Raw genomic sequence first — 16,376 nt, 5'->3', positions numbered from 1 at the left:
CCCCGAGCCAAGGGCTAACCCACCATACAAAGAAAAAGCAACTTTAAGGAAGTCTCCTTGAACTGTTAATGGCTGTTTACCCTCTATAGCTACTACAAGTTTGGAAAACTCCGTTGGACATGAGCCATTGAGATGCAAACTTTTCCACGTGAGGTAACAGAAGAGTACTTAATGTCCGTCAAAGGCAAAAACATTATAAGAGAAGCAACACAGGGCACCATCCTTCTCTGAAGACCGCCCTGTGAAAACATGTGTTTCAACTATGCTGTGGATGCAGCCACTAATCTAGTTCCACATGGAGATACAAACGTTTCATGCATGTCAAATTAATACCAGTTAATGTAACTGCAATGACATATGTTTTATTGTGTATCAACCATCAATACACTCTCCTCAAGCTTCTATTAAGTAACTGTTTACAAGATGTTTAACAGATCCTGAAGGTTATTTCACCACTAGATTCACATTTTGTAACTGACCTGTTACAAAATGGAACAAAAATTAAGTTTAGATGAGCCCTTTACATAAAGCTCTTTCCCAAACTAGGTCTTCACAAAACTATCTTCTCATGCAAAATTTTGATAACAAACTAATAAAGTTCAAGGGACCTACTACTTTCCACTTGCAAAACCCCCATCTTTTTACAGCAGCATACTAGTTTAGCTACAAGGCATCAAACACCCACTGAAATTTTTAATGCTTAATACCTGAAGCGTTTCCTGAGAAACTGCTTTTGACTTCCTACATTGAGTGATAATCATCACTGGGTTCAACATAACAGACTACGTATACATTGCTGCAAGCTTTAGCATATGATACGAGCTACTCTTTTAAACTTTAAATGTTTCATAAACTTAACAGCATGGAACATTAAGTAGAACAGTTCACTTAAAGCACAACAGAATACAACCCAATTTGGTACTAAAGTAGTTTTAATTCCATGACTCAAATTCACTTGCAGAATACAAGTTCGTTCCTCCCAGGTTCCTGTTGCCTCTGCCTCCATAATTCTAGGAAACAGAACAGGTTTTAGTTAGAAACAGGGTTTAGGTTTAGAATCATCAACACATTCAATCATTTAACAGTCACTACAAGACAATTTTAGCTTTCTGCATGCATGTCTTCCTATGCAATTTGAAGATCATTTTAAAAATAAATACAGAAGCTCTTTCGTCATTAAACTTCTGTACATAAGGCTTTTAGACCCCAGTGTGAAATTAATGCATTTTAATCAGCTTAAATTTTGAGGTGTGGGAATAATCCTTCCCAAAGTTCAAATACCAACTTATTCTCTTACCCAACACAAATCAGTTCACACAACTTTGAGGAAAAACTTCCTTCTCATTTCTTATTTAAGAACAACCACCTGCATTAGTTTCCCAGTAAAATAATTTTCTTTTGGAAAAAGGAGGAAGCCCAGTCATCTATATTTTGGATTTTCCGAAGATAGCCATCATTTTTCCATTATTTTGGATTGTCCCAAAATAATCAGGTAAGCACCTCCAACAGATTCCTCTTTAAAATTTATAATTTAATTATCAAATGGCCCTTTCACGCACTCCCTTTGAAAAAGTGAATATTGCAAAAAACCAAATGAGAGATTACCTTCCTCCCCAGAAGAAAGTGCATCAGGATCCTTACTGAACACTAGATGATACAAGCCTCTCTTTTAGTAATAGTGAAACAGCAAAAAACAGCTTTAGTAGTTATTTCAAAGAAAAAAAATGGGCTGATTACAAATGTACGGTTTCTGTCAGAATCCGTGACATCAGAAAGTCTCATAAGAAAGGAATTAGAATTTGATATCTCCCACTCAAGGGTTGGTGTATTGCATATATGTGATTAAGAGGGCAGTACTCCCAAGGCAAACAGGCAGATCTCCCCTGAAACTATTCTGTTCATATGTATGTGGAAGAAGAGTCACAGACAGATTTGGTAACTCGGAGGTCACAAACGACTCAAAGGACAGACCTGGACCCAGAAATGACAGATTTCATTAAATGCTGGGAAACACTCCATAAAAGGTTGTACATGTGTATTTGGAAGCAATCTAGACTTAGAGGTTGATGAAATCCACCTTTGAAAGCAATCTACACAAATCTTAAGTGTCCTTGAACAGGTATATAGAAAAAAGATCAACTGAGGCCGTCAAGTGTGAGAAGGAAGCAAAAGTTTAAGTATGTAACTGAGGTCCCACGAAGATCAAATGAAAAAAATATTCATATGTCATTAGGGAACTGGTCATGCAGGTAAACACACCCAGAACAACCAATACTTCCAATAATTGTGGTATGGAAAAAGGTAATTAATGAAAGGAAGGTCTGAGCTTGAACTCAAGCTTCAGACATTGCATAAGCCATGAGAGCCATTATTTCTTTTGTGGTCTCTAAGAGAGAATTAATATTTGGAATGCAACTGAGATGTGACAAAGTTCTTATGGAAGGAAGAGATCAAGGAAGGGCTTTTGATGAAGGCATTAAAATCCAAGTAGATAAAAGCAAGAAGTATCAAACATCAACTGAAAAGGAAAAAAGAAACTAATTCAAATTAGAAGTAGGCATATAATTTAAGTCCTGAACTAGTGACTGCAGAGTGATTTGAGAGCTTTGCCACCTAAGCTGTCTCATTTGCCCAAGCTGTATTTTAACATCTGGTACCAGGGACACTAAGAGACCAGAAGTATCCTCCTCAACACAGACATTAAATAAGATTCCAAAATGGATCAGATTGGGGCATTTATCTAGCTATAATTAGATGAAGTTTTTAGTCCAATCAGTTACTTGATCAATCAATTCATAACAAGCAGTGACTGTATGACTACCAACTATTTGCTCCTGTCCTACAAGTGCAGTAGAGAAACTTCTGGAACTATAGCCTTTGTGTGTGTTTTCACAAATCTTCCACTGAGTAATTCTTGACACTACAGAACAAGACTAATACAGCTAGTAAGGCCAAAGTCAAACAAGTTGTCCAAAATTAGTTTCAGAAATACTGAAGATTTTGAAAATGCACAACTAAAATTATGGACACAGTTACAGTCAAAACCGTTCCAGTGGTATTACTCTGGATATATATTGCTAAACACACTTTTATACCGACACAAAGTTCTAAAAGCCAAGACTTGCACTTCATTTCCAGACTTACCTTTCCGGTATTAACTGGTGTAACAAGATTTCCTCCTTGACCACCAAAAGCAGCCATTTCTTCCAACCAAACAGGAACTTCCTGCTGGGCCTGCATAATTAGAAAAGTGAATTTAGAGACTTTGACTGCTTTACCAATTCATATTAACTGTACCAAAGAAATAACAGTTGCTCAGTACACTAAAGTGAAATCCTGAAGAACAGAAAAAGTTAAGCACTAAGATAACTTACCTCTGAAAGCACTCTAACTAGAGATTGTGCAAGATGGCCATCTGAAATGTCATCAAAGAAGCAAACTGCTTTGCCTGTATTTCCACAACGACCAGTTCGTCCAATTCTGTGTATGTACTCTTCAATGGTGGAGGGAAGATCAAAATTTATAACATGTTGAACATTTTCAATATCCAGACCTCTTGCTGCCACTGACGTTGCTACAAGGACTGGACATCTTCCAGAACGAAAATCCTGAAGAGCTATTTCTCTCTCTCTCTGTTCTCTATCTCTACAATTAAAGCAATGGTTAGAACAGATGCCTCAAAAAATCTGCAGTATTATTTAAGATACAAGTTGAAAGGCCATGATTTATGGACAGAAGCAGTTCTCAGAGGGAAAAAAAAAAGCCACACACACACACTACCAGCTTAGGTTTTCTGAATTTTTAGCTGATTAGCAGTAAGACACAGCAACTATTTTAACCTAACTCTCTGGAGAAATTAATTTTTTTAAAAGAACTAGAAATAGTTATGTATCAAACTCACTGCCTTCCTAAGAGGATCCACTTGTTTAACTGATTGTTTCTTCATGCCACAGTAAGAAGTGCTTTTCCTACTGCTTTGTAGCAGGGAGCCAGAATAGGAAAGATGAAGTCTACCTTGACTCCCACACAGGCCATTTTTCAAATACACTAGGAGGAAGTGTAGCCAGCCAACAGTACAGAACTTGCCTTTTGTTTATCATCATGAGAACAAAACTGTATCTGCTCTAGGGTTTACATTTTTTAAAAAAATATTTACAGATTATTCAGTACTTAAATACAGTATATCAAAGATTAACTCACGTTCTTTGTTGTACAAATGAGATAACAAATTAGAAAGCTAAAAAACAGTGCTCTTTTGAATGTAACATGGAGCATTTAGTGAAGTTTGGTATAACCACTATTACAGAGAAAAGCAACTATACCAACTAACTTCAATTCAAAAAATTCAAGTTAATCAGAAATCAGTAACATTCATGATAGTTCAGCAGCTTCCATGGAACCATTTATTCTCTTTGTAAGTATACCTTAACTCACAGTGTAATATTTCTACAGAAATGTGTTTAAGAATCTCCTCCCAACCAAGACAGGTTGTGGGAAAGCAATTCAGGTTAGGCAAGACAGAAGGCCAGATCTGCTCAAAATGACCCTTCACATACCTGTAAAACTGATAAGGCACAGGATACAGATAAACATCTTGTATATGTGTACTAAGACAATTTTAACCCATTTATAACCTTGACATTCTGATGTCTGTCAGGACATGGCCCAAAATATAGTTTTATTATCAAGAATTCAAGTCACTTCCTCCTATTACAAGATGAAAAATATTGCAAAATTACATTTTTTATGTGCTACAGTTCAATGTGAATATTAAGATTCAGTTTGTTGTCCTACAGTTTGACATATAAACAAATAGCACAGAACTACATTCCAGCTCAATACAGTAAAGACAGACCATCTTTTTAGATGGGTTTAGACCTGGAATTAGCAACTATTTCACCTTGTTTCTCAGCATTTTTTCAGGTATTCAGCACTAATGAGTAGACTACAAACACACGTTAGAAGCATCTTCTCTTTAAATCCATCTCTGTACAAATGCTATGTCCGCAAAGACATGAAGGAGGCGGAAATGACAGCATCAGAAATGTGCATGGTACATGACTTCACTTGTCACTTTGAGGAAGCCTGTAAGACAGAGTGGAAGGTCCACAACTGCCACTTGAATTTACAAACACCACCTCACCAGTAACACCAAAAGGTCTGGTCTTAGTCACACAAATTATGACAAAAAACTACATATAAACAAATGATTCTACTAAATTTATCATATACTAATTATTTTTTTTTTTTAGCAGTAAGCATAAGATTCTTCAGTTCACACACAGCATTTGAAGTGTGGTCAACTAGAAAGACGTATAGTCAGCAAATGCTGTAAGAACTGCTCTTCAGAAACACTACATTCTCAACAGGACAGAGCCACTGAGGATTAAAGTGCTATCTGAAACAGCTAAATTGCACAGATATGGCCAAATATGAAATCTCAATAAAGGCTAAAGAGGTCACGGATGCCCCATCCCTGGAGGCATTCAAGGCCAGGCTGGATGTGGCTCTGAGCAGCCTGGTTTAGTGATTGGCAGCCCTGCATATGGCGGGGGGGGGTTGAAACTAGATGATCACTATGGTCCTTTTAAACCCAGGCCATTCTATGATTCTATGATGATACAAAGTATTAAAGGACTTTTTCACTTGATACTATTACCTGACTTTCACTTAAAAAATACTTACCCATGGATGCTAGTGGCTGGTATTTTTTCTTGACAAAGAAAGGCTGCAATGTAGTCTGCTTTTTTCTTTTTGTCCACGAACACAATGGTTCGCTCATGACCTATGTTAAACAAGAGTTCAGATCCATTGCAGTTTAAACCTGATGCATTTTCACTATTCACAGTTACTTATATAAACACCCAATATCAGAACAAGTTTTGAATAAAGTCTTCAAGGTATGATTGTAATTTCTTGCCTGTGTTGAACTATCAAATTCAACCCATCAATTTCTATATCAATACAGAAACCTAGGTAAAGACAAGTCCTCAATCAGAGGAGGAAACGAATGCTGTTCTCTGGCACAAGCATGCACTCCCTTTCTACAGCATGTGGCTAAAAGTGGCATGCCATTCTGAGCACTGAACAGCAAGGTACATAGACTATTTTTTTCATTCCAAATTCCCTTCCAGTTTTCAGCATTAAAACTTAAGACACATTCAGAGCAGAAATGAAAAAATCACAGCCATTAACTAAACACAGGCCCAAACACTCACATAAGAAGTTTAATACACCTATAATCTGGAGGTCTCATGACCTCCAGAAACTAAAGTATTGTAACCAACCGAAGAAATAAACTAACCAACTGGGAAGCTTGTGTACTAATGCTCAATACAGATGAGACCTTGACAAATACCCATAACACAAATATGCCTAAAACCCTAGAACTCCCCAAGCTGCTTCAAGCTACAATCAGTAGTCTTGTAAAGCATGTAACATGCATAACAGAACAGAATCACGACATGGTCAACGGCAAGAGCACAAGTTTAAAACCAAGCAATTTCATCTTCCCTGGAAAACAATTATAAATAAGACAAGTTACCTGTGCTTTGCAGAATTTCTATCAGTTTATCCCTCTTGGAATACTGAGGAACCTGAAGAATACTTTGTTGAACATCACTGCAAGCTCCACCCACACATCCAACACCAACAAATAAATAATCACTTTTCAAAAATTCACTAGCCAGCCTTGAAAAGAAGCAAAATTGAACAACATGAACTCCATTTTGTAGGGTTCTTTTGCTTTAAGATCAAGTAACTTCATTTATGTTTAAGCAACCCTCAAAACAAATACTTGTATCACTCCTTACAAGGCAGAGGATGTGAGTAGTCATCTGTGCATTTTTTTAAAAGCTACAAATCTGTATTGTTTTCTAGATAGCTGTACAAAAAAACCCTGATCAATAAGAAGGCGCACAGGCTGATTACATCCCTCCAGCTTTTCATAATACAAACCCTTGCCATTTTCTAGCCATATTGCAAAGAGTTCCACAGGTATGCTTGTAATAAAATGGGATATGGACACATATGCTCACAGAACCGTTCCTGAGGCACTATTTTGTCACTAGCTAGAGGGACAGGGGAGAATCCTACAGAGGCCTGTTCTGCTAATTCTAGCCTGTAAGATGCAACAGCATCCTTTTTGACTGTTCAGCAAAAGCACTGCTTAAAAACACACCATTTATTACATGGCATTTATTTACCAGTTACCATAGGCAAAAGTCAAATTTTGTTCAGACAGCATCTCTCTTCAGTTTTCCCTTAAATAGCTGATCTTATCTGAGAGATCAAACTCAGCAAAATAGTTAATTCCTTGGAATGCCCCATAATACTCAGGAATTTTACTAAACTGCATTAATTTATCAACACACAAGTGTGCTTCACGTCTAGTGTACACAAAGCAGCTTCCACTGCAGTAAAATTCAGATGATAAACAAGTCAATCTCAAGTTGTAGAACAGATTTCTAAGAAAGAGGAAAGTCTTAAAAATATTAAAAGGCTGCTTTAAGGACTTGAATCTCCCACCTGATTTATAGGTGTAATTGCCACTGAAGAGGTGTTTTTCACAGCAAATACACAAGTTACTAGAAATTTAAATGTGTTCAAGCAACAGCAACCCCACAATCATCTGTTCTGTCAGAGTCTGGAAAGTATAACTTTAAGACGAGTGAGTAGTAGAGCTGTAAGACATATCCTAAACGCTTTTGTGGAAGCTTTAAAACTACTGAAAACAAATAGCACTTATGCATGTAAATAAGGATTGTATACCAGAAAGGCTGGTGAGCTGAGCAATAATTAGGATGTCTGGTTATATTATCTGCTGTTGCCAAAGACAGTGCTTAGCAGTGCTGCTTGCAAAACCATTTTTGAGCTTTCAGAGATGCGGTGGGAGAGGGACAAGAATCAAACAGGGGCAGTATGAGGACTTCTGCAGAACTGGAATTTAAAAGCCTTCAAACAAGCTTCATAAATTGCTTTAGAGACCCCACCTAAATTAAGCAGTTAATCTATGCAAGTTACTAGGAGTTCTGTTACCTACAAAAAGGGAAGTCTTCAGCAAGGAATGCTAACATCACAGCTTTTCAGTATCTTCTGAGCAAGACTAAGGTTTTAAATATAAGGAATGCCCTTAACAACTCTTCAGACGTTTAGCTCTATACAAGTACATCTTTAGATATATTTCCATTTTTACTTTACTCACCTCTGAACTTCTTCAGGAAAAGTGGCACTAAACATTACTGTTTGACGTTTGTCTTTCGGTGTCATGCTTGGGTGAGAAATCAGCTTCTTCATATCTAACCCAAAACCCATATCAAGCATGTGGTCCGCTTCATCTAGCACCAAGTATTTCACATTATGCAAACCAATCTGCAAGTATTTCAGTGAAAGAAAGACTGTATTGGTTCACTGACAGTATACACTTACAGAATGTCCCAACTGCCAAAATCCACCTTTTACTTATTTATTTCTACTAGAAGTTGGCTATCCACAAATAAAAGCCTATGTGCATTACGTTTTATTTGCATCTCAACCTTTATTTAACTTTTTAATCTGCACTAACTCTAATGGCATGCATACACAGAAGTGCTTCAGAATTTGGTTCAGCAATACAAACCAAGATAGAGCCCATAGATCGACTATTATTCACCGCACCTATTTTGAAATTATGTCTGAGTTTTAGAAAGGTTCTCTCATATAACCCTCATACATTCCCAAAAAACTCCTTGTTCTGAAAAGATGTATGTCAGAAAGCATTGTTAAGGACATTACAACTTCACTGTTGCTGCAAAATGACCAAGACTGTCATTTTGACTGGAAGCCTGAAAACCACAGAAAGCCAATCTCCAGGTTATTACCGAGAAGTGTTTTCCAAACTTCATTTGTCCAGTGCAATATCACTGGGCCACCATTATCATAGAATCATAGAATAGTTTGAGTTGGAAGGGACCATGGAGGTCACCTAGCACAATTCCCTGCAGTAAGCAGGGACATCTTCCACTAGATCACATTGCCCAGAGCCCCACCCAGCCTGACCTTGAATCTTTCAAGGGATGGGGCACCTACCACCTCCCCGGGCAACCTGTTCCAGTGTTTTACCACCCTAAGCATAAAAAATTTCTTCCTTATATCTAGTCTAAGTCTCTCCTCTTTTAGTTTAAAACCAATAAATATTATCACAGTTCCAAACAAATAAAAGCTATTCCAGCAAAACAAACAGAACATCAAGGGAAAATCTGCTTCGGAATTTTCCACAGGAACTGAGAGAAGGTGTTCCACATATTTACCCTACAAAATTTAATTGTCAAGAACACTGCATCCAGTTTGATTTAGACTGATATTTTCCATCTGGCCCTGAAAGGGACTGAAGAGATCTGGACTCATGCTACTCTTTCAAAAAACCTCATAGTATTTAGATATTCCAAGAAAAGCTCAGTTGTATTTTAAGAGCCTGTATAATTACAGCATACTGATTGGTTTTCACAGCTCTATCTTTGCTTCTAGCGAATCCGAAGAATGAAAACCAGTATGTAAAAAGCTAAGAGTGTTTAGGGAATTCAGATGAAGATTTAAGATCTTACCTTCTTTCTTCCAATGATGTCTAGAAGCCTTCCTGGAGTGGCACACAGTATATTACAGCCTTGCATTACCTGATGAATTGAATGGCCTGTTTGTGTACCTCCATAGATCACAACAGGCCTTATACAAGTTCTATTACACAGAAAAAAAAAAAAAAAAACAAAACAGATTAATTATGTAAGTATGCAAACACTCCTGTTTCATGAAAATGCGTAGAAAAAAAAAATCATCGGATCTAACATAAATCAGCTTAGAGTGGTTCAATTCCTTCACTGTAAAGTACAGCTTATAACCAAAAGCAGGACCCAAGACCAGAAACTCATGGTAAGCTCAAAGTTCCCATTCATACTACATAATAGAGGCTGCACAGGTGGCTTACTTGGAAAGAACATTTCACCTGCATTCTTCCTCCTCCCTTCAACTGAGAGTTACTGGCAGTAAAAGCCAAAATAGTGTTAGACATTGTTCCCTTTTATATGGCATACTTAGAAAAAGCAGAACCACCAAATATATGCCTTTAGAGCTTCAGAAGTAATCTTTACACACCTTGAAAAGACAGCACACAAAAAAAATACAAAGATGGATCTTTATAAAGCAACTAATCACATTGGCCATGGAGTGTGCCACTCAAGCATAAGACTGCAAACCCATTCAAATACTAAACTACTTAGTGCTCTTCCTGTTAAGGTTTTTTGTTAACACCTACTGAGCAGAGCTACATCAGATATTCTTCTCCTGTAGAAAACCACCTCTACCAGCAAGAACTACCTTACACAGCTGAAAAGCAAGTTTACAAGCTTTATCTTTATGACCTTCTGTTAAGGCTATTACATGCATGCAATGAGAATTTTCATACTGAAATTCAAACTGTCCATTCTTGAAGATACTAATTGAGCTTCATATGCAACAAAAGTGAAACAGATAAACCTGGTAAATTTTCACCAGGTTTAATTGGAACTTTTCCAAAAGCTTTAGTGAAGAACAGAAACAGGCTGGATTCGTAACATTTCAGTGTTTATCCACAATCAGTCAATATACATATTTAATGTTCCTATTTGTATATTAAACCAAAGACCTTAACAGTATCATGAATCTGAATTGAGCAATATACATGCAACTCTTCAGAGGCAACATTCACCCCTCGGTATTATTTAACTGCCCCCTAAATGCAAGTTATCTTACTTTCACTGCAGGGCAGCTGTAGCAGAAACTTTCTAAATTCAAAAGCTGTTTTATTGTGAAGTAATCTGTATCTAGTTTAAAATAGCATAACTAATAGAACTAGCTACATACTTAAAACAGTTTTAGAGATTAACAGGCTATTCTTAGTTAACAGGATACTTCACAAAAGCAGAGACAGCCTCCAAGCCTAAGTTTGCTTGAGCAAGCAAAGACAAGTCTAATTTAGCCCACCAGATTTCACACCGACAACGTTCTCCATTCCACCTCCTAGAAGTAACAAACCATTACATACAGCAGATTTAATTTTCTTCCTGCGCACTGGTGAAATCTATCACTTAGCACCAAAAAGATCACTGGCAAACTAGTACAAATGTACTCTCACATAATTTCCAAGTGCTCAATGACAAGTTTACACCTTATGTTTGTTTTTAAGCAGAGCTAGAACAGCTTGTTTGAGCTGCAAAATTTCTGTCCAAGACCAAAAACACTGGAAGTACAGAGTTACTAGAAACTATCAGAAAGTTAACTAAAAACCCCTAATACAGCTTTGTTTTTGTCAGGATGAAAATAAAAGCAGGTATAAACTACATAAGGCAAGCTAAAGTTACTTTAAGAAATTTCATTTTTCTCATCAGTAAAGATGTGACAAGTTTAATACTTATCTCCTCTTCAAACTGGAATCAGCCTCCATCCCCACCGCCCCAATATCAAGAATATTAGGAGTTTAAATCCCTAGCCATATAGTAAGAAACCTGCCAGCCAGTATTACAATCTAAATTCAAATGTTCGTAGTCATTCGACTGGCACATAAAAAATTTTGAAAGTACTCATAAAAAAAAAGGCACTGCTGATTCAGACAGTAATAATCCATACCAAGCAACAGTGCAAATGCTTACCTGTACACAAATTTCCTCGCTTCTAAGAAGATCTGATTTATCAGTTCTCTAGTTGGGGCGACAATAATACATTCTGGTTCTTGCTGCTCTTTAAAGCTACTAGCAGTTACGCCATCTCTCATCATGTGGGCCACAATTGGTAGAAGAAAAGCTGCCTTAAAAAAGCATCAGTATTTATGCTGTTTAGTCTTAAAGTTTTCATCAGTCACACTAAAAGATGCATATCTTGAAGCTAGAATGATACAGCATACTATCAACCTCAAAGAAATAAGACTGCAAAAGGATTGACCTGAATGCACTATAGAACATTTAAGCCTATTTCTTTTTGTTTAAGCAGCATGAAAATACCTCCCTGCACCTTAAGAGTCTAATAATGCAAGAACACAGTCATGCACCAGGTAACTTCTTGGCTCTTCAGGCAGTTCCACACATCATGCCAACATACATTGATAATGATGTACTGCGGGAACAAAAACCCTCCTTAACATCTACTTACATTCCTTACAGTATCATCAGCTGATTTGTAAGGTAACCACATATCACCATACTCCAGACTACTACAATAGCACATCAGTTTGCAACACAGCTGCACCAGCCACCTTCCATGTAAGACTAGTTACTCCCAGTTACTATATAGCAGTCCAAAAACATTCAGAATATGTATAGCAAAAGCTTTGGATGTTTCCCCCCCTCTGCAAACAGAAGAGGTTTTTCAAAACAAGTAACTAATTTGCTACATGAACAACGAAACTAAAATGCCACACTATAACAGCAAAAAGTTATGTTTAATATCCAAATATTCTCCAACAGAGTTGTCAGTGGTTAGATCTGGGTAGATTGGACAGTTTAACAAGTGAACACAACTGTTAACTTAGTATCAGCTCTCAACGCTGTTCCATGATTAATACTGAATCTCCTGAAACTATGGCTGGTGCAGATCAGACCTGATCAAACCAAGGATGATAAGCCAGCATGACACACTGTTACAATCTGGTATAAGTTTTTAAAAAAAAAAAAAAACAAAAAACAAAAACAAAAACACAAAACACACATACCAACACAAAACCCCACAGACCACAGAAAGAAAGACCCAGCTTTCAACTTTTGCTGAGTTTTTTTCCTCATCAGCAGTTTCTATGACTGCCTATGCTTCTGAATCCGTATCTGTAGTCCTGTAGATTGGCCTGCTGTATCAAGACACTAGTTCACTGCAATTGGAAAGAAATTCAGCCCCAAAATGCGACAACTCATCCATCATTCGTATCTGTGCTTAATACTAGACCTGCCATTGCAGTGCAAGTCAAATCACTATACAAGCTGTGAAGCATCTAGTGTAATTTTAATTTGGAAGACTGAGGCATCTACCTAAAAGTTCAAGGTCACACACTTCCAGTAGCATGAATACTACACAAAATACTTACAGTTTTTCCTGATCCTGTCTGGGCACATGCCATTAAATCCCTTCCTGACAGTATAACAGGAATGCTGTACTTCTGCACTGGAGTAAGTTTACAGTATCCTGCTTTAGCAACATTCATGTTTAAAGTCTGAGGGAGGTTAGCTTCTTCGAAATTCTGTAAGATAACAGTACACAACCACAGAAGCTTAAAAACTGAGACACTTACCATAGGATACAGACATCCAAACACTAAGAACTATGAACTTTTGAAGGGGTCTCACCAGTCATCTAGATTTACCAGGTTGCTACAGGTGGAAGCCCCACAGGCTTCCTCAACCTACTCATGCCATTCAAGTAAAGTTGTTTGTAGGACAATGAAGGCCTTCTGCTTGTCTCATTAATTTTGAGAGAAAACTGCCCAGAAGCCATACATCTGGATCCAAGCAGGTAAACTCACATCATGGCATGCTACAAAAACAAACTCAAACTCTTCAGTTTCATTTCACACAGAAGATACACACTTAGTCTCTGTGCTGAAACCAACAAGGGGAGCTAAAGCAACATCCTTAAAAGCATTGTTCATGACAAAATCAGTTTAACTTTAGCGAGAAAACCTTTTAGAAGATGGGGAAAAAAAAAACCCTGCATCTTCTCTTTCAACACAGGTGCTACTACCCCTTCTGCTCTTCTTCCTCATTCTTCTCCCTTCTAGCTTTTTTTTAAGTATTAGACAGCTGGTATGTAGTAGAAGCAAAGTTATGTATTACTTTAAAACAATAAACTGCAGCCACAGAAAACTGGGCTAGAAAAGACTTCAAAAACATCTCTCTGTCCAAATAAAAACTTTTCCAACAAGTGTATATTCATTATACATTGCCAAAAAGATTCCCCAGTAACAGACTTCAACATGATGACTCTGGCAGCAGTTTCTGGGAAGGCTAGTAAAGACCTCATTTTTTCAAGATTTAAACTGGTATTTTTCTGTGATGTAAGGATTATACTTCCTGTACACCCAGTATCACTTTCTCTGGGCCTTTCCTGTAGTTTGTCAATGTCATTTTGAATTCAAGTTACATCTTTCACATGGGCAGGCACCTCCTTCCAACACAGGATTTTCTGCAAGATTCAAAATCTTTACTAATATTTTCATTAGCAGTGAATATTAGATTCAGTATACATACTTGCAGAAACACTCTCAACATAAACTGAGATTAATAAATTCACTAACCCTCAATGGTGCTGGACAGTCAAGTCCCAACACTTCCACAATGTTTTCATCATACTTGTCAAAATTAATTCCTTTCTGATAACGTGCAAAGATGGCTTGTTCATTATCAGGTGGAGGCGGGGGCACGTAAGTCACCTTTGGACCTTAAGAACACAACCACACAAGTTCATGAAAAATAGAAAGAAAACTTAAAACTATTTTAAGTATGGAGCTATTGAAGTTCAGTGGAACGTCATTTAGACTTCTCTGCCCTTTTCAGAAAGGCAAGAAATTTCATAAAATAGTTCTGTTAGAACTTACTTTTAAACTACTACACCTAAAAGTCACCTACAAATAAAGCCAGACTCCTGTAAAGCACTCGTGGCTCACATTTGCTCAAGGACCTTACTTTGAAGAGTTACTCACAAAAATTAAATTAGGCTCTACTTTACCACCATGCAAAAAACAATTTTACAACTAAAATTCATTATACTATAAATTATCCTATTCAATAACAATGCATTTATTAATATAGAAGGACAAAATTAACCTGTTCATGGCAGTACATCTATAGTTCTGCATTCCTTAATGTATTTTTCAAGCTAACAAAACTTAAAGTATAAAATTAATTCTCTGGTGCTCAGGAAAGTTAGCAGCAGAAGCCATTTCATGGGGACCTGAAATGAGGAAGGACCAGGAACCAAAAATACTCATAAAGAAGTCAGGATTTCACTATTTGTCCTTGTGCATTTCAAGAATAAGAGAAGTGCAAAATAAGGATTAAGTCATTTCCAAAACACACTGCAGGTAAGGAAACATTCTAATAGACTGTCCCAGCTGACACTTTCAGTACGTGTCAGAAAGTCATGATTCACCATACATTTCAATCTGATCTCCACAAACAAATCATGAAATTCTGTTTACTAACTTGCACTCAGTAAACCACATCAAGCCTGTTTTCCAGAAATAGCACCCCAGATGCCACAGCCTCTGAAACTGAGAATCTACTCTTCCTTCATGGTTTGCTTTAATGACTATCATTACCTAGATGCCAATTAAGTTCTCCAACACTTGTTTCTCAGGTGGACAGGCTTTACTACTAGAGAGAAGAAATAGCGACCAACAGAGGAATTCTACAGCAGTCCACTCTGAAAAGTTAGTCTTTATTTAGGTGAGAACATTCACAGTTTTGCCAAGTAATTTAAAGACGAACAAAGATTAAATATTTGGAGATTAACAGTGTTTGCTTGGCAACTCATGTTGCATGAACAGTTTTGAGATGGATATGCATTTATCCATATCACTACCTTCTTTTTTACCCAGTTACTTCCAGCAACTTTAAGTAAACAAATGTCACTTGAGTTAAAAGCAAATTAAAACTGGCATGTTACTTGTGAAGAATGAATTTACCTTTTTCACAACCCACGTCACTGCATTCTTTGCGAGCTGCTGTTAAAGAACACATTCCAAAGTTAATAAAAGGACATACTTCCCATGCAACAAACTATTCCTCATAAAAAGAATTATCTTTCCACATGAACCCCTATACAGGCTAGTGCACCTGTTGCCTACCAATATCTGTAACAGTCTTTTCCATACTAATACCTTATACAATGCTCATGAAAAAGGAATGACTATCCTGCATTAAGGATGCACTGAGTATTAGCATGTTGCCTCTATGAACACTTCAGCTTCTAAAAATCATTATTTGAACTAAAAATTTGAAAAACTTACTTTGAATTAGGTAAAATAGTGGTAAAGCAGTTGTTCTTTGGATATTAAGGAGCACTTCTGAAAATGCATACTAAACATTGTATCTTTTCTATAATGAGAAATATTTACCAATATCACACAAAACGTTTGTACATTGAGAATATCAGGCAGCCACTATCTATTACACTAGCTTAATGATATTTCTAATTTGAATTATGGGACTTCTGTGAGTCATAGATTACTATGCTATACTATTTTGCTTCAGAGACCAGCTTCAAGCAGGTAAAACTGCACTGAGGAAGGAAACTGAAGTGAAGAAAAGTGAAGAAAATTGACCAGAAAAGCTCTTTTTTTCGAGTTTGAGCCGGCAACAGTGCTGTGCCTGGCCTGGCAGCTGGTG

The 16,376-nt window shown here is 37.1% G+C and overlaps 1 protein-coding gene across 1 annotated transcript; it reads right to left on the bottom strand.

The window, feature by feature from the left end:
• Positions 1-3,144: 3,144 nt before the first annotated feature.
• DDX4 (DEAD (Asp-Glu-Ala-Asp) box polypeptide 4) lies at positions 3,145-15,712 on the bottom strand (the record flags this gene model as incomplete). Its single annotated transcript, XM_010074912.1, has 10 exons — positions 3,145-3,234; positions 3,375-3,645; positions 5,686-5,785; positions 6,545-6,690; positions 8,204-8,370; positions 9,582-9,711; positions 11,658-11,812; positions 13,079-13,231; positions 14,285-14,427; positions 15,674-15,712. Coding segments are annotated over 10 exons (1,394 nt in total), but the record flags the coding sequence as incomplete, so codon positions are not given.
• Between the last annotated feature and the right edge of the window lie 664 nt (positions 15,713-16,376).

The sequence above is a fragment of the Pterocles gutturalis genome, unplaced genomic scaffold (genome assembly GCF_000699245.1).
Source record: "Pterocles gutturalis isolate BGI_N339 unplaced genomic scaffold, ASM69924v1 Scaffold51872, whole genome shotgun sequence".
Taxonomy (NCBI): Eukaryota; Metazoa; Chordata; class Aves; order Pterocliformes; family Pteroclidae; genus Pterocles; species Pterocles gutturalis.
The sequence above is the reverse complement of the archived record's forward strand: the minus strand, read 5'-3'. Positions and strand labels throughout refer to the sequence as shown.